The 18,292-nt window shown below is 37.5% G+C and overlaps 1 protein-coding gene across 2 annotated transcripts in view; it reads left to right on the forward strand.

The window, feature by feature from the left end:
* The window catches only part of ITPR2 (inositol 1,4,5-trisphosphate receptor type 2), a 530,755-nt gene that overhangs the window by 377,082 nt on the left and 135,381 nt on the right, over positions 1 to 18,292 (forward strand). For both annotated transcript variants that reach the window (XM_032646410.1, XM_032646411.1), the window contains exons 43-45: positions 2,714 to 2,824; positions 6,799 to 6,894; positions 8,394 to 8,516. In XM_032646410.1, the coding sequence (XP_032502301.1) occupies positions 2,714 to 2,824; positions 6,799 to 6,894; positions 8,394 to 8,516 (330 nt within the window). The remainder of the gene's footprint in view (positions 1 to 2,713; positions 2,825 to 6,798; positions 6,895 to 8,393; positions 8,517 to 18,292) is intronic.

The raw sequence follows: 18,292 nt of genomic DNA on the forward strand, positions 1-18,292 counted from the left end.
AAACATACAAAGACTGAATTATGGACTAACAAATACTATGCCATATTTTAATTTAATTTCACCCTAAAAGGAAATTCCCATGAAACTATTCCACATAAAAATCAGAGTTATCAAAAAACGTTAAATATGTTTTTTTCATCATTGATCAGTTTTCATCTTTAGTCAATCTTTCTAGGATTTGTGGCATCAACTCCCATTGGTTTCTTCGGCTCCACTGCAGTGGGTTGTGTATATTATCTCCTTCATATTCACAATAAACTTATGAAATATGTAATAGTTCTTCCATTTTGCTGATGAATAGGTTCTGACTCAGAAATCAAGTGGTGTTCTAGAGTCTCAGAGTAACCGAATCTGTACGTTGTAGGGCCATTCTTAAAACTGAGGACTTGGACCTCCCTGGTGGCGCAGTGGTTGAGAGTCCGCCTGCCGATGCAGGGGACGCGGGTTCGTGCCCCGGTCCGGGAAGATCCCTCATGCTGCGGAGCGGCTGGGCCCGTGAGCCATGGACACTGAGCCTGCGCGTCCGGAGCCTGTGCTCCGCAACAGGAGAGGCCACAACAGTGAGAGGCCCGTGTACCGCAAAAACAAACAAACAAACAAACAAAAAACTGAGGACTTGTGGTTTAGTTTAGAGTGCGCTTTTAACTGTATTACATTTTCCAGGGCAAAGTTTCGACTCCTTTTTCCAGAGTGTTTGTCTCTGATTCCATTTTCTTGGATATCACAGTCACATAGAAGGAGTAGACAGTAGAACACTTGGACTAGTAAAGTGGGGGGCACCCTGGAATTTACTGACTGTTCACATCTACACAGGTTGTTACAGGGCTACCATCACAAGCATGGATCCACCCTGGAAGGAAGAGTTTTCAAGTCACAGACATTTCTGGTTATTAATTTTAAAGAAGCCATTGAGACCAAATATCAGTGCTTAATATAGAAAAGTGAAAAAAGTAATTTGCTTTTCTATTGTGAATTATATGATGTATATGTACAAAAATGCACACACACATACATGTAAATGCATAGGTATGTAGAACAAAAACACAATTATTGACATAAATAATTTGTTAGGGGCATACTTCTTCCCCCCCCCCCCATAATATGCACGTGACATGGTGAGAGAGTTTGTGGATTCTGCTCTGTGTTATATTTCCCTCTCCTAGGGCAACGATACAAGAAAACCTAACTGTTGATTTAAAGTTAAGGAAATACATGCAAATTCAAAGATTTGGTTTTGTTGTTGGTTAAAATCATGTATATCTATAACAGAAAACAGGTATTCTCCACTCTTGGTTTTTTACTAAATCAGGTAAGCTCTAAAAGTAGAAATTAATAATAAAATAGCGTGAATCCCGTATACCCTGGAAATACACTTACTATGAACCCCGTGCTCTGGAAGTGTGTGGATAAAAAGAAAGTGGCTTGCAAATTCCGGACACAATCTGCAAATTGCTTCCCTCTAAGTTTAGCAAACATTTTAACCATCAGAAGAACCTCAGGAGATGTAGAAGACGGATGGAAAACACCTCTCTTGGGTGTCAGGGGAGTAAAAATTTCCTTTTATGAAGGGAGAAATGAAGCCCATTCTGAAAAATAACAGTCCTTTCAGAGTCACTTTGATTTTACTCTTTCTCACTTATCTTACGTGGGTTTCAGACACCTTGACAGTGGGTGCTGTGTGGTAAGATGTAGCTCCACAAACTCAAACCCACAAGTTCCTGATTTTCAAGTCCTATAAAATGAATTAAATGTGGAGTCCTAGCACTGTTGACCCTAACCTTCAAAATACTGACATTTATCTCTCAGGATTTTTTTTTTTTTTTTTTTTTTTTTTTTGCGGTACACGCGGGCCTCTCACTGTTGTGGCCTCTCCCGTTGTGGAGCACAGGCTCCGGACATGCAGGCTCAGCGGCCATGGCTCATGGGCCCAGCCGCTCCGCGGCATGTGGGATCTTCCCAGACCGGGTCACGAACCCATGCCCCCTGCATCAGCAGGCAGACTCTCAACCACTGCACCACCAGGGAAGCCCCTCTCAGGATATTTTATAAGATTTTCTCAAGTCAGATTCCTCTGTGAATCACTTAAGTTTAAGGAATCTTTTGACCTTTTCCCTCAACCACCATAATTGACAAGATGTCTCCAGAACATCAGGAGGTGCCTGTATACCCTGTCTGCTGCCACAATGATCAACAGCATCACTTGTTACTCATTTAGCATTAAGTAGCAGATAAATGAAGTTGCTACATCATTTCCAATAAAGTTTATTTACAAACCTTGGGCATAAGGGGCGCATTCCTTTTATAAATAGGAATATTCTCTTAGCCTGGATAGATCAGAACTTAAAATTCTAAATTTAAAGAATTCCTCTAATGAAGGGCATATTAAAATTTATTGACTGAGTGTTTTACTTATCCATTGTTTTTTGAAATTCTATTAAAATGGTTCATTGAAAAGATACCTGTTTCATACAATGTCTATCTCTATGTTCTTCATACAAAGCCATTTAACTAATACTAATCAACTAATAGACTCTATGCAAAAGAATAAGTTAAAGTTAAACCTTTGAGTTATCTTAGACTTAATCTCAAAGTTAAATTTTAATTATATTTTAAAAGTGGAAAAGCTAAGGTGAGTCTGTAATTTTATGTCATGGCTTCTAGTGCACTTATGTCGTAAATAGAGTGTCATTTTACAAACATTTTTTTTTCCTAGACATGTATTGCTACTCATGAATCTAATGGGATTGATATCATCATTGCTTTGATTCTAAATGACATAAACCCTCTTGGTAAATATCGAATGGACCTGGTGCTCCAACTAAAGGTAGAGTAAATCCACTATTCGGGGGGGTGGGGAGTGACATTCTCTATATAAAACTCCCTTTCAGAGTTGACTCTAAATCTTCAAGTAGGTCTTGTAAAAAGCAAGGTATTTTCAACTAATGAATTGGCAGAAAGGGATAGTAAAAGCACCATGAGCACTAAATTCCTGATAAAGTGTCAAATAAGATTTGAGGTAATGTTAGTTGGAGGGTACTTTACTGGAAGTTTTTTTAAGCAGCCACTTTGTTTTACTGCTTTTCTTCTGCTTTTGTTTTCTATGTTTCATTATATAGAGGAGCAAAAGGTTCTGAACATTCACTATCCCATATATTTTTAATTCGTCTTGACTACAGAATTCTATCTAGCAAGTCACGATTAATGAGACTATGTCAGAGGAGGGCTGCATTTTAGTTTTATGTCTCTCTACTTTCTAAAAGTTGTTTTCTTTTATTATATATTAGAATCTTATTTTTTTCCCCAAATAAGCTAAGCCATTTTCACACTCCCTTTGAGGAGGTGCTTCACCTTAAACCATGCGCATACTTCCCAGCAGTTCCATTTATCAGAGGTCAGGAGCACAATGGCATTTTGAAAAAAATTTCTTCAACTTTTTGTTCAAGTAGAAACAGATAAATGAATATACACAAGAAACTATATAATCCCAAATATAAAGGCATGCTATTCAATTGAGATGAATTATTAAAGACCACATATGTTTAGTGTTAAACAGGTTTAAAAATCATTGGTTAAATAAAATTTTTCTGTAAAGACAGGTCGATCCAATATCATAGAGAGAATAAAGTTTAACTTTTTAATGGGTAAATTTATGGCCAAGAAGAATAGAAATGATATTTCTATAATTATGTTTCTAAATATAGATTTAGATATATAATGGAATATATATTATATATATATACTACTTATGTGGAGATTGTGCTAATGGCTCTTAATAAGCAAACAAAGAGATAAGTTAACTATTTTCATTTGCAATATATATAATCTTTGGGTATTTATCTTCATAGATTAGAAAGAAGGTGATCCTTATGTAGATTGAACGTGTGTCCTTTTCCTAATTAGCTTCATGCTTCACTTAGTAAAAACAGCCTAGGCCTATATAACAGACAGCTTAATTTGAATTACTAGAAAAAAATTATTATATCTTGAATTCATTTTTAACCATAATTCATAAAGAAACAGGCTTTTAAAATCCTTTATTTACCTAGAGACTATACCTTTAAATCTCTCTGTCTCTTTTTTTTTTTTTTTGGCCATGCCACAAGGCTTGTGGGATCTTAGTTCCTCAACTACTAGGATTGAACCTGGGCCCTCGACAGTGAAAGTACAGAGTCTAAATCTAACCACTGGTCCTCCCGGGAAGTCCCTAAGTCTCACTCTTAATTGACATAACTTAATGGGGAAAATACTGAAGGATTTGTCAAAGTATAGGCATACAGATTATTTACAAATCCAGACCTATGTAAAAAAACCTAAATTAAATGATGGGGTATGACTTAACAGTACAAAGATACTCTTGGCTATTCAAATGGAAATCTTTTTTGAAAAAGGATCACTTAAAATTTCATTTATGTTTCTAGGCATAATTTATATATACCTTTTCAAACTATGACAGTTGGATAGATCAAGGTATGTATAAAATACAAAATGAATGAATTTGACTTAAAATATTCATAGTTTTCTACTTAAAGAAAGAGGTGAGTGTATATTTCTAAACAATCCATGAGGCTTTATACATAATGGCCAATATGAGAACAATGTTTGTAAGACAGAATGATATAGTATATCGGCAAATTTTAGAAGGTATAGGTAGTATGCTTTTAATTATAAATTCTCCAGAACATTATAGAGATTCCATATTAAAAATGTTAATGTTTTATTTTATACCATCCACCCTTAAATTTATACTTAACCAGTTATAATTTTAAGTATATTTAACTTTACTAATTTACTATACCATTTTATGAATTTTCTGATGCATATATCTTGTCCCTTTTAATTTATATTTCATAACTGATCTGGGACTATAAAGTGCTAAATTTATAAATAGGTAGGTTTTTTTGTTACTATTGTTGGTTTTCTGTTTTTTGTTTTTCTTCTAAGGACTCCAGCTTCCTTTGGAAGAAAATCCTCTATTAACACACATGAATTTGATTTCTAAGCATATATAGGCTCTTGTACTTTCAAACTGATTCAAATTTCAGTAAGTCATTTACAAGATTTCTATTCCTCCAACATAGTATGAAAAAGATTGGTCAGAAAAGATACTGTATTGCCAATAGCATTCTGAAATTGGATGTATTTTTAAGCTATTATGTATTGGGCCTGCTGAGTGAGGTTCATTAGAGAGTACTGTTAGCGTTGCCAGGGTTTTAGTTTTCAGTTCTATGGGGTCAATTAATATTGCTCTAAGGATCTAAGCTCTCCACTAACACTGGAGCCTTATTTTTTTAGGTATGTTGTTTATATGGGATGCTAGGTTATAAAAAAGGAATTTTAGGATTAGTACAAATCTGTAAAAATTGAAAATGGAACAGAAAAAATAATGCTACCTTTCCCACAAAATCCTAACATCTTTTTAGGATGGGTTAGTGACGTTGGTATCATCATCATCATCACATTATCGTCATCGTTACTAATATTAGCCATTTAATCAATAGGCTGTATTTCTGAAAGAAAAATAGTTGGGTAGAATTTGGTATTAAAAATATCCAGTGTAATTAATTTGCACAACTTTAACAAAATTTGTATTATGAATGCCTGCATCACCAAACAACTGATTCAATTTAAGTTTTCATCCCGTAAGATGTTAATTTTGAGTCACTAAGAAGCATCTTAGAGCCATTTGGCTCTGCGTGTGTGGAGGTTGAGATTTTTATCTAAGTGAATATTACAAAAACACTCCCAGGTCGTGTTTATCATCTTGCAGTTTGCCACAATTCTAGGGCAGTGCTATTGAAAACACAGTATAAAGAAACATCATTCCAGGGACTTCCCTGGCGGTCCAGTGGTTAAGACTTCACCTTCCAGTGTAGGGGGTGTGGGTTTGATCCCTGGTTGGGGAGCTAAGATCCCACATGCCTTGCGGCCAAAAATTGTAACAAATTCAATAAAGACTTAAAAAAAAATAAAAAGAAACATCATTCCAAATGTTGAAGATATTGTACTTTGTGTTGCAAGATGGTGTATAACCATGTTGTACCCGTTTTGGATAATAAATTGGCTGTATCAGAAACGTTTTTGATTTCAATATGTAAGCATGTTTGAGGCAATATATTTATAAACTAAATTAGAAAACACCAAAGACAACGTAAGCTGTTTTTATTCTCTATTAAACAGAAATAGAAAATATTATTCTTCTACAACCCAGATGGTAAAAATGTTGCATATATGCTACCATGTAGGGAGACTAGTAAACTGTTATCAATAAATATTTTGTTTCTAGCTCATGAATTTAGAATTTTATAGATTAATTTTCACTGATTATTGCTCAAATTTATTTAAAATTTTGATTTGCTAGTGTGTGTTAATGTTTCGTGTTAAAACAATTATGCTAAATTCTTTGTAAATTATACGCCATTTTTGTGGAATGTGTCGTCGATACTGGTGTCTTGTTAAAGTTTCATCATAGAAATACCTATTTAGGAAATAGTCAAGGAAGATATAATTAGATTTTAATGCATTATATATAAACTCAATTTTGTGTTTAAAATTCCTTTTCACCAATATTTAAAATATCCTTTGTAACATATCTCTCATATTCATTATTTTTATTTATTGTTAACAATAAAGTAAAATACTCTATTTTAAAATGTTAATAAGCGAAACTAAATTAGCAGTTTAAAATTCTGCTTGATTTAAAAATAAATAGTCCTGATAATCTCAGTTAAAACAAATTGAGGGGATCATTAATCCATGAAATAGACCTTTCATGTGTATCAACTCAATCTGTATCTCTAGAACAATGCCTCCAAGCTTTTGCTGGCCATCATGGAAAGTAGACATGACAGTGAGAATGCAGAAAGAATTCTATTTAACATGAGACCCAGAGAACTGGTAAGAAAACTTTTGAAAGCTGTGTTAATAATGTGTAACCTAAAAGGGACAATTTATAGTATGCATGTCAGGGGAAATGTCTACTGGCTTTCACTGCTCTACCAAGGCACGATGGCACATCAAGACCTGCTATTACAAGTACCTCAGAAGCCCCATGATAGCGAAGGCCTGTGTGATTTGGGTCCTTATTTCTTCATTGGCTTTATCCACTTTAAGTGCTTTTCTTAACTAGATTTTCACACTTGCCTAAACTATCTGCAAATTATTTTTTGCCAGAAAAAAATTTTGCTTTAGTTTTTGTATTGGAATATAGGTGAGGAAGGTATATAAAAATGTTTGTACCCCTCAAAAATTTGATTTATACCTCTTTCTGAAAATAAAAACAAAATAAATATCTTTGGTAATTGTTCTTATTAATAAAATGTTACACAGTACTCAGCCTAGAGGAAACTGTGTGGAGACCTGCTGGGAATTCCACAGAGATCATTAGTGTGTCTTCCTATTGTAGAAGTTACATTTTCCTCCTCACTTGTGACATGGAAATTATGAAGAAATATCACCGTGCTTTAAAACCATTAGGTTTCAAAAGCATTGAGAACATTCTCGAACCATATAAGCCAGTGCCCCAATGACTAAGTCCCAGTCTTATAAACACCATTGTTGGTGCTATGGGGAAACCTGTGAAGGCACTCTTTTGCTCTCTTTAATAGTAAGGGATGGATTCAAAGAAGGTAGATAAAGAGAAAGATAAGATGCAGTTTGATTTAACATACATTTAATGAGAGCATAGGACCTGCAAAAAACAAAAACAAAAAACTCCATCCATGGAAGGCAGTGGGCTAAGAGGAGCAAGGCGTTCCTTATTCTTATGCTTAAATGGAGCGGTGAGTTATATATCCATTCGACAATATCTCTGCACAATAGCCCTTTGAAAATACCATTTCCAAAAAAAAAAAAATACCATTTCCTTTGCCTACAACATTTTTATCCCATCATCTACTTCCTCCTTGTGACCTACCCTCAACTTCTTGCCTGAGTTAGTGCCCCTGCCCTGTGCTTGCTGAGTGTCTCACAGTTGTGTTGGCCTCTTGATTTGCTGACAGTAAGTTCCCTGAGGGCAGATACTCTGTTGTATCCACTATTGGGTCCTCAGGGCAGAGAACGGTGTCTAGCACCATGTGTGCTTGTTATTAGTGGGCCCTTAATAAATAATGGATGTTTATCAGGGTTCCAACATCTCCCAGTTGATGGGAACTCTGGCACAGTCAGCATTAAAAAACCAAAGCCAAATTTTGCAAAGAAAACAGGGAATATTGTAGGAAAATACTTCCATATTCATTTAAATACAGATGGTTTCCTAGGCTGTTTTCATTTAGAATTCTTTTATACTTTTCAAGTCTTAGGAAGCATTCCAAGTTTTAATTACACCTCATAGATGATGTAAATGCATGTTGTTTGTGGCATTTCAAGCCTTCTTGTTCCCCTTTGTTTTTTGATAGGTGGATGTGGTGAAGAATGCCTATAACCAAGGATTGGAATGCGATCATGGGGATGATGAGGGCGGAGATGATGGTGTTTCCCCAAAAGATGTTGGACACAATATCTATATTCTGGCCCATCAGGTGTCACATTTTATATCTTTATATTGTTTTGCTAATCTTATCAATCATGTCTTGTGTCAATGCTTGCTATCATATTTTCAAGTTCTGGTCCCTCCATTTTTTCAGCACTTGCCTTCCTTGCTCTGGGTCAAGGAAAAGAAAAAGCTCCCAGAGTGCCTGATGTGGCCACCAGGGCTGTGCTAGGGGCTGGTCCACAAGAAAACGATACTTGGTACCAAAAACTGGGCCAGCAGGGAGGAGACAATCCCATGTCAGAGCCTGAGGAATAGGTAAACCACGGCAGCAGGTGGAAGTCTTGAAGGAGAGAGGAAAGAGGCTACTGAGAAGATAGAGAGTATGATATGAAGTAAGGGATTGCATTCAGGTCATAACAGGCTTCTGGCCTCTTTGAATTGTAGGTTGGCATGTTTCCTGCAGAAGCTCTAAAGTGACAGCCTCTAACTGGGTTTTGTTGGGCTTCTAATAAATATAAGGCTAAATTTACAGTCTTTTGAAGGAAAACCATTTCTGTTTTATAGTAACTTCTGAAAACAGGTGCTTGATAAATTTTATTTGATAAATTTAATTTCATTAACCTGAAGATCAGCTTTAAATTTGCATCTTCTAATGCAGAGTTTTTAGAAGTTAAAAAATTGAAATGACATATGCGCATTTGATTTTATCCATATAGCTCTCATTTTCTTACAGGATGAAGTCCAGACTTCTACACGTTCCCAATCTCTCTTTCTAGTCGTTTTCTCCCACTGACAATCTCTTCCTCTTCCTGCTTCCCTGTACATCTTACCAGATAATTGAACAAACATTGGTAGCTATAAGTAAGACTCTGAGTAGATTAATCTTTTTAGTTTTTAAATTTTTCCACTTTTATTGAGATGTAATAGATATACAGCACTCTGTGAGCTTAAGGTGTTAAAAGTTTCCTCTTTTAGACAGTTATTGCCCTTCTCTGTCCTTTGTATAACTCCCTAATGTATGTAACCTTGAATATAATTTTTACAAAAAATTCAGGGAAGGAGGGCTTCCCTGGTAACGCGGTGGTTGAGAGTCCGCCTGCCGATGCAGGGGACACGGGTTCGTGCCCCGGTCTGGGAAGATCCCACATGCCGTGGAGCGTCTGGGCCCGTGAGCCATGGCCGCTGGGCCTGCGCGTCTGGAGCCTATGCGTCCGGAGCCTGTGCTCCGCAACGGGAGAGGCCACAGCAGTGAGAGGCCCACGTACCGGAAAAAAAAAAAAAAAAAAAAATTCAGGGAAGGAGTCAAATTCTAAAAGATACTAATACAAGAAGCTGGTATCATTTTGTAATACAGTTGCACCATTGAGAAGATTTTTAGGTCTCTCACAGTATAGCGAAATGCACATATAGAAGAGAAAAAGGTGAGGGCACATGGGTTATAGCTAGGAAGACAAGAGAGAATTTTAGTTATTGAGGAACTGAAAGTTAAGATGAAGGGCACACTGAAGGAAGTAGAACACAGAGATTTAGGATGTGGAAAAGAAAGTGACAGAGAGAGAGAAAGCGAGAGAGGGAGAGAGAGAGAGGGAGGGGGAGAGAGAGAGAGAGAAAGAAAGAAAAGAAGGAAGGAAGGAAAGAAAGAGAGAGGGAGGGAAAGAGAGAAAGGAAAAGAAAAAGAAAGAAAGAGAAAGAAAAGAAAAGAAAGAAAAAAGAGAGAAGGAATGAAAGAAAAGAAAGAGAAAGAAAGGAAGGGAGGAAGGAAGGAAGGGAGAAAGAAATTGGGTGACAGGAATTGAATCAAGCTAGAGAAGGACTGTCCAGAGTCTGAATGAGAGTAGAGAGAAAAAAAAGCACAAACAGAATTAAAATCATATTGGTTTCTAGAATGAATATAGAAATACAGTGACACAGCATGGGTACATGATCAAGGAGTTATTTCAGAAGCTGTAGCGTTGTGGAAGGAAAACAGCAAAAAAGAGAAGGGCAGAATGAGCAGTAATAAATTTTAGAAGAAGGAAGTCAGGGAATACAGCCACCCATGTCCTTTTGACTGAAAGCTAGTCTTGCTCTGTCTGGAAAGGTTATCCCAGCTACACGAGCAAGACCTGACCCTGTGTCTTTTAAGTGGGAAATGAACAACCAGACCAGCCAAGTCAGACCTAGAACAAATAGAGGAGTAGATGTTGGAGCCAGATCACCTCATACCCATGAAGAACACGTTTAAAAATGCAGTTTCATGTTACTAGTTATAATATGAGTAACAATAAAAAGATCAACGTCAAGAAAAGACCTATGTTAGGTCAGTCCAGTTTTAAGCGGATTAAGTATAAGAGTAGGGAATACAGATTTTTAAAAACAGGTTAAGGTGAAGGTCGAGAAGAGTGGAGAATAAGGATAAAGGATGCAAGTGCTAGTCATGGATTGGAAGATAACGATTTAAAATGTGAAAGAAGTTTAAAATGAAGACAGCATAAGGTCAATGATTTTGATGGATTTGAGTTTATGAAACTGTTAGGAGATAACAGATTAAATTCAACGATGATGGTGGAATTGTCCAAGGAGTGGGAATTCAGAAGCAGTTTAAAGAAAGTAACAAGGAGTTAAAAACAACTTACTGAAATGAAGAGATGAAACAGTGGATGTGAAAATGGTCTGAATGGTTATCTAGAGGTTTCTGAATTTCTGAAAACCAAAATGTTAGAAAAGTGGTAGTTTGCAGAGCTGGGATGGTACAATATAGAGATACATAAATAAAGCCAGTCTTCAGGAAGAGAGAGAATGTCAGACTGAGTGAGGGGAAGAAGGAGATCCGGAATTGCTGCATACTTAAGGGCTTGTGGTTAAATGGTAAGAGTGTAAACATGGAACGAGAGTCCATCGGAGTCCCTTCTAGGAACTCAAGGAAGGGACAGGAATGGCAAAATATATGCAACAGTATATGTAACCAGCAGTGTAGTTAAGCAAAGGTCTGCTCACTTTCTTACCGCGACACAGGAAGTTGTTGCCTTGCCACTTTATAAATGTGTTCTCTGTGAGGTGACTCCTCCCACCAATTTTAATGAAAAATTCAGTTTTCACCCAGAAGAGAGCTGTGCTCTTTTGATCTTTCCACGAATGACTCCTTTGGCTTTCTCTAGGCCAGGATATCGTGCTGGTTTCTTAGGAGGCCAAAGATGGTTGATGAGTTCGTTATGAACCTGTTGTCCAAATAGGCCCCATACTGAGACACAAATGCCAAAGACAGTGGTTGTGAACACTGGTTCAGAAGTAGCCATGTAGCTGTGCTCCAAGTGTTTCCTTGCATCCAGGTTCGGCTGTTTTCATTGTGAATGCAGAATCGTTTGGCTCCAGCATCCTAATGACCATGCAGATTGATTTCTGCCTTTGCACAGTTCAGTAATTCCAAAACTGAGGTTCAACTTCCTCCTTGTTTTACTATAATCATCTTTTGTACAGACAGTTTATTTTGGTGCCCTCAGACTTTCAATTTTTGTTGTTATTCTTTTCATGGTAGTGAGGTAGTTCTGCTTTTTCCACCGTGACATCCTTTCGGCCCTTCCTGTGGTTGGTGTTACAAGAAAAAAATAATGCTTCTTGTAAGTGTCTTGTCTGATCTACATAGAACTATAAATACATCAAAAAAGGGAATTTCTTAAGTTCTAGTACCATAGTGTCGTGCAGAGAATTTCCTTAAAATTCAGCTGTGTGTCCGTTTTAGACTTTCTGTCCTCCACATGCCCTTCTCATGCGTCTCTGTCTCCTCTGTCTGCTCTAGTTTTGATCTTTTACATTCGGCTTTCTTCCTGTTCCTTCTCTTTATTCCTGTCTTTCTATAGAACAGTTGCTGCCTGCAATCTAGAACATTGCTCAGTACTTTAGGTTAAGTTTAACATATAAGTCATATTGTTTCTTTGATTCCATGTAGCGATTTCTGTTTTTCCAAGACTTTTAGTTTAGCTTCATTTCTTCCTCAGTTGTGCTGAGATATAATTGACATATAATATTGTATCAGTTTAAGGTGTTACAACATGTTGATTTGATACATTTATATGTTGCAAAATGATTACCACCATAGCATGAGTTAACACCCAATCCAGTAACATAATATCATTTTTCTTTTGTGGTGAGAACATTTAAGATCTCCTCTCTTGGCAACATTCAAGTTTATGATACACTATCATTAGCTATAATCACTGGGCTGTACATTAGATCCTCAGAATTTATTAATCTTGTAACTGGTAGTTTGTACCCTTTGACCCCCATATCTCTCCCTCTTTCCCCCACCTCCCAAACCCTGGTGACCACCGCTCTACGCTCTTTCTCTGAGTTTGTCATTTTTAGATAGCACATCTAAGTGATATTATACAGGATTTGTCTTTCTCTGTCTGACTTATTTCACTAAGCGTAAGGCCCTCAAGTTTCATCCAGGTTTTTGCAAACAGGAGGATCTCCTTTCTCATGGCTGAATAAGATTCCATTGTATATCTATACCCACATCTTCTTTATCTACTTATCCATTGACAGACAGCTACATTGTTTCCATATCTTGGCTATTGTGAATAATGCTGCAGTGACACCCTTTATTTCAATGCCTACTAGAATTAAGTATAGGGAGAAGTGTTATGTGCTTTTCAAGATGGGGAGAAATATTATATAGCAAGCCTGTGGAAAGCAAAAATAACTCCTGGCTCTTCAGGCGAGAAAGAATGGATCCCTTTCATTGGATATATGAAATTATTTTTTAAATATAGGCTTTAAATTTTTTCATCAGCATTTCCCATGTCATTAAATAGTCTTTGAAAACGTAATTTTTTTTTTTTTTTTTTTTTTTTTTTTTTTTTTTTATGCGTTACGCGGGCCTCTCACTGCTGTGGCCCCTCCCGTTGTGGAGGACAGGCTCCGGACGCGCAGGCCCAGCGGCCATGGCTCACGGGCCCAGCCGCTCCGCGGCATGTGGGATCCTCCCAGACCGGGGCACGAACCCGTGTCCCCTGCATCGGCAGGCAGACTCTCAACCACTGCGCCACCAGGGAAGCCCGAAAACGTAATTTTAATGTCTGCATAATTGTTCATCGTTTGAATGTACCATAATTTATTTAATCACTCTTTATTGTTAGACATTTGGGTTTCTAATGTTTTTGATATTATAAATTACGCTATGATTAACATCCTCATACATTAATCCTTGTCTGCTACACTGACTATTTGCCTAGGATAAATTCCAAGAAGTTTAACTACTAGGTTGCCGGGTAGTAACTATTTTATGGTTCTTGATACACATTATAAAATTGTTTTTCACAGTGTGATGGTAGTCATCTTACTGAATCTTAAAATTATTACTATTTAAAAAAAGCTTCACCAAGTTGATAGTGTCAGGGACATAGTGACCACTCAACACATGTTTGCTGAATGAATTAATGAGATAGATGAAAAGGGATCTCATTTTAATTCACATCTTTTGGATTACTAATAAAATGGACTGGCTTTTATTGTTTGCTTTGCGGTAGGCGGGCCTCTCACTGTTGTGGCCTCTCCCGTTGCGGAGCACAGGCTCCGGACGTGCAGGCTCAGCGGCCATGGCTCAAGGGCCCAGCCGCTCCGCGGCATGTGGGATCTTCCCAGACCGGGGCACGAACCCGTGTCCCCTGCATCGGCAGGCGGACTCTCAACCACGGCGCCACCAGGGAAGCCCTGGACTGTCTTTTAATATGTTATTTGGTCATTTCTATTTATTCTCTGAATTACTTGAAATTGTGTTTACCCATTCTTCAGTTGGGGTTCATTTTTGTCTTAGTGAACTTTAGTTAAGGTTAATAAATCTTAGTCATAGTAGTTACATCTACTTCATCCTGGTTCATTTGCTTTTTAATGTTTTAATGATAGTTTTCTTCCACCACCTTGAGGTCTGTTAAACACTTACCTAGATTTTCTTCTAGTGTATAATGAATTCAGTTTTTGCTTTTAACTATGTAATTTTTCCGTGTCATAATGCAGGAATAATAAAAAGGTAAGTTCTTGTGTTAATTTATCTCTAAAGACATAGTCCAAGGTTTAGTAGTAACAGCGGTCCATGGGGGAAGGGTTTGTAGTAGTTATGTGAGCGTGGTGTAGGGCATGTGCGAACTTTACTGGAAGAGATCAGGGTCAAAATCCAAACCACCTTCAGGGCCAAACAAAAATGAGTGATACGGGGGCAGGTGAGGCTGGGTCGATGGGGTGATATGGTAAAGATGTTGCTTACCTCTTCTGACTTTCCAACTGGGCTTGCAGGCTCTGAATTTCTTCTTCTTTCACTATTTCAAAAAGTCTGAATTTTGAAATTTAAAAAATGTGAAAGCTCCTAATTTTTTTTAAATTGGCAACTCATTCAAAAATTTGTAAAACACTGAGCAGTCGAAGCAAAACTCACCAGCAGGCAAAATGCAGCTCAAGAGCCATAGTTTGCCACTTGTAGAGTAAAGGATCTAAAGTTCTCATTCCTTTTTTATTCAATTGCATGGACTTTTGAGTGCTTTACCAGATGTCAGGCACGGTACTAGATACTAGGATACAGTAGTGAAGGAGACCAACAAGAGATCAGCTCTCAGGACATTTACATTCTGACTGGGAGCAGTGACAAATAGACGAACCAGAGATAGCAGATAGTGACGCAGGCTGTGCAGTGAATGAGAAGAGGGTGTGATGAAAGACAATCAGGAGGTGCTGTTGTAGATTGGCTGATCAAGAGGGTTTTCTCTGGGAAGGTGAAACTGAAGTTAGATCTAAGTGAGAAAGCAAAAGTCAGCAGTATATAATGGGGCAGAGTGTGGGGGAGCATCCCACAGATGGCTGGAAAGTGGCAGTGAGCTTGGCATGTTTACAGGAATAAATAGCTGGACCTTCAGCCAGCCACCAGCACTTGAACCCTATAATACTCACAAACACTGCACCTGAGGCTCATTTATTATAAGATAGTCATTCAAGAACATTTATTGAGCACCTCTTATGTCAAGCATTGCTTCAGTTGCTAAGATAGAAAATGAATAAAGATGCCATCAGAAAGCTCACAATTGAGTGTGTGTTGGAGGGGAGAGAGGGAGACAAATTAATCATTATAACTGAATGTACTTAGGTTAAAATGGAGGTGTGCGCAAGACACGCTTCCCTGAGGAGTCAGGAGAGAATTCATGGAAGAGGTGACACTTGAACTAAATCTTGAAGAATAGGGGGAAGGGGGAGAACATTCCAGGCAGAGGCAATGACTCATGCACCATAGACATTTTAGAGAAAGGAACTTCTTTGGGGAATATTGGTAAGGATTTTGTATGGTATCTACTTATGTGTTTATATGAAATGAATTACAATCATTTGAATTGAGTCAGCATCTTTGATAACTGTAATGACCCTGATTGTAGGCACTTAACAAATATTGCATGAATGAGTGAATGAATGAGTAGGACATGATACACTTTAAAAATTTAGTATTTTATAATTTAAGTATTATAATAAAAAACTGAATAAAAATATTTTACTGTTATCATCATTATCATCGAATATCATAAAATTGATGATATTTTTCCCCACTGGAGTGTAAATCCCTGTGCACAGACAGTTATTTTTTTCTGTTCCTGTGTCAGGTACATACCTAGCTATGGTAGATACTCAAGAAGAGTTTGGGGGAATAATTTCTTGTAAAAATGCATGTGTGCTGAGAATATTTTTATATAATGCAGGTACTCTGGAAGATTTATAGAATCCTACAAAATTGATATTAGCATTCTGGCAGTCAAGGATCTTATTCAACTGCTATGGACTTTCTTTTTAATTTTGTAGTTTATTCTTTGCCAATCATGTCAGCAAACCCTACGTAGATAGGACCCTATGATATCTTCCCTCGTCAGGAACTTTTCTTATTTTCATTCATGATGCCACCTTTCTGCTGAACTAATATCTCCTCCTGTTCTTAAAATTCATTTAGTATTACCTTAGTTCCTTTAAACTTCAAACTGAAACCTACTTACCCCATTTCCAGTCGACAATGATCTTTCTTTCTTTTGAGTTCTTTTTTTTTTTTTTTTTTTTAATTTATTTTTTTGCGGTACGCGGGCCACTCACTGCTGCGGCCTCTCCCGTTGCGGAGCACAGGCTCTGGACGCGCAGGCTCAGCGGCCATGGCTCACGGGCCCAGCCGCTCCGCGGCACGTGGGATCTTCCCGGACCGGGGCACGAACCCACGTCCCCTGCATCGGCAGGCGGACTCTCAACCACTGCGCCACCAGGGAAGCCCCTCTTTTGAGTTCTTATATCTATTATGTTCACCCCAAACTGCATACGTTCTTTCACACTAGCTTATGCTGTGTGTAATTCTAGAGTTGTTCTTTATTTCATGTATATAAGTCTGGGCTACGTAATCAGTAGCAGATTCACAAAATCTGGGTACCCATAAGGCCTCATTAAAAAACAAAACAAAACAAAAAAACTTCCCACAAAGAAAAATATCACAGGGAAAAATGCTTAGGTATTTAAATCCTCAAATAGGCACCTACATATCTTTCAACAAGCAACAGAGAATCTTGGGATTACAGCCATTTATATGACCTCTCAGATTCATGGTGAGTGGGAGCAATAAAAAAATATAGTCCAGGAAATGGATCGAAATTGGACTTCTGATTGTTAGTTTGCTGTGAGGATCTTGAAGCCAAGTTCAGTGGAAGCAAATATTTTTCTGCTTAACATTTCATGTTTGGTAGATTTATATTTATTTCTGAGCGACATAATTATTAGAGCATCAGTCTGAATTCTAGCAACATAAGAGGGCTTCACGGTGTCTTCAGCTCCTCCTTAGGTCTGCTCTAATTTCAACCATATTCATTGAATTCAAAATCTATTAGGAGAGCTAGAGATACCAGGCAGGGCTGCATCTGTATATATTTTTTCCATGCAGGGAAATACATACATCTCCTAGCATATTTTAGACCTTTGGTTTGTTACCCTGTCCCCAGCCAAAGCCAATATCTCTTTCTTTCCCTTCAGGGGAGAGGATGGTAGGAACTGCCATCCTGTTTCAAGGACTGGGATGCTTTCTGTCATGCTGACAGAATTTGCTAGATCTCTTGATAGTCCTCATTAATCTGGGGGTTTTTTTCTTAGAATTTTGGTCTCATAGCTGCTATTGCTTGAGCTCTATTCATTTTAAGGGATATGCGTATACGCTACGCCAAGTAGCTAAATTTTAATTTATACTGAAGTCATATGAAATGGATGTATTGCTCGAACTACTTAAAATGTTTTCTTTAGAGACTTAGGCTGCTTCACCTCTTTGCCGCTTCTATTTTCTTACGCTAATATGTAGTAATCAGCATTGCTTCATTTACTTTATTTGTAGAAATAGAAGGATGAGCTTGTAATTGGATACATAACTTCCATCTTTAATATCTTTGAAGGGTTTTAACTAACAATTTCTTCATCTTTATTACCGCTTGTAGTGCAGAGAGTAGAAAACACAGCTGGGTTTTCAGCTCACAGAGGCACTTGTAGCTCAGCAATTTGCTGGCTAGAATATAGTACAAGCAGCTTAACTCTTACTCACCCTGAACCCTGTATTTTCTCCATTCGCTGATTACATCACTCAACTTCTCTGACTTCAGCTTTCTCTAAAAAAATATGATGAGTATCCATGAGCTATGTTTGCAGAGCAAACTTTCAGAGACCTATTGGACACTAACTAGAGAGTAGTTGGACCCCGATGGCTCTTTTACTGGAATAGATTATGTTTTAAATAACATAACAAAGTAACTAACCAGCTACTGGATATTTATGTATTTATTTATACCTTACCTACTT

The sequence above is a fragment of the Phocoena sinus genome, chromosome 10, assembly GCF_008692025.1.
Source record: "Phocoena sinus isolate mPhoSin1 chromosome 10, mPhoSin1.pri, whole genome shotgun sequence".
NCBI lineage: Eukaryota > Metazoa > Chordata > Mammalia > Artiodactyla > Phocoenidae > Phocoena > Phocoena sinus.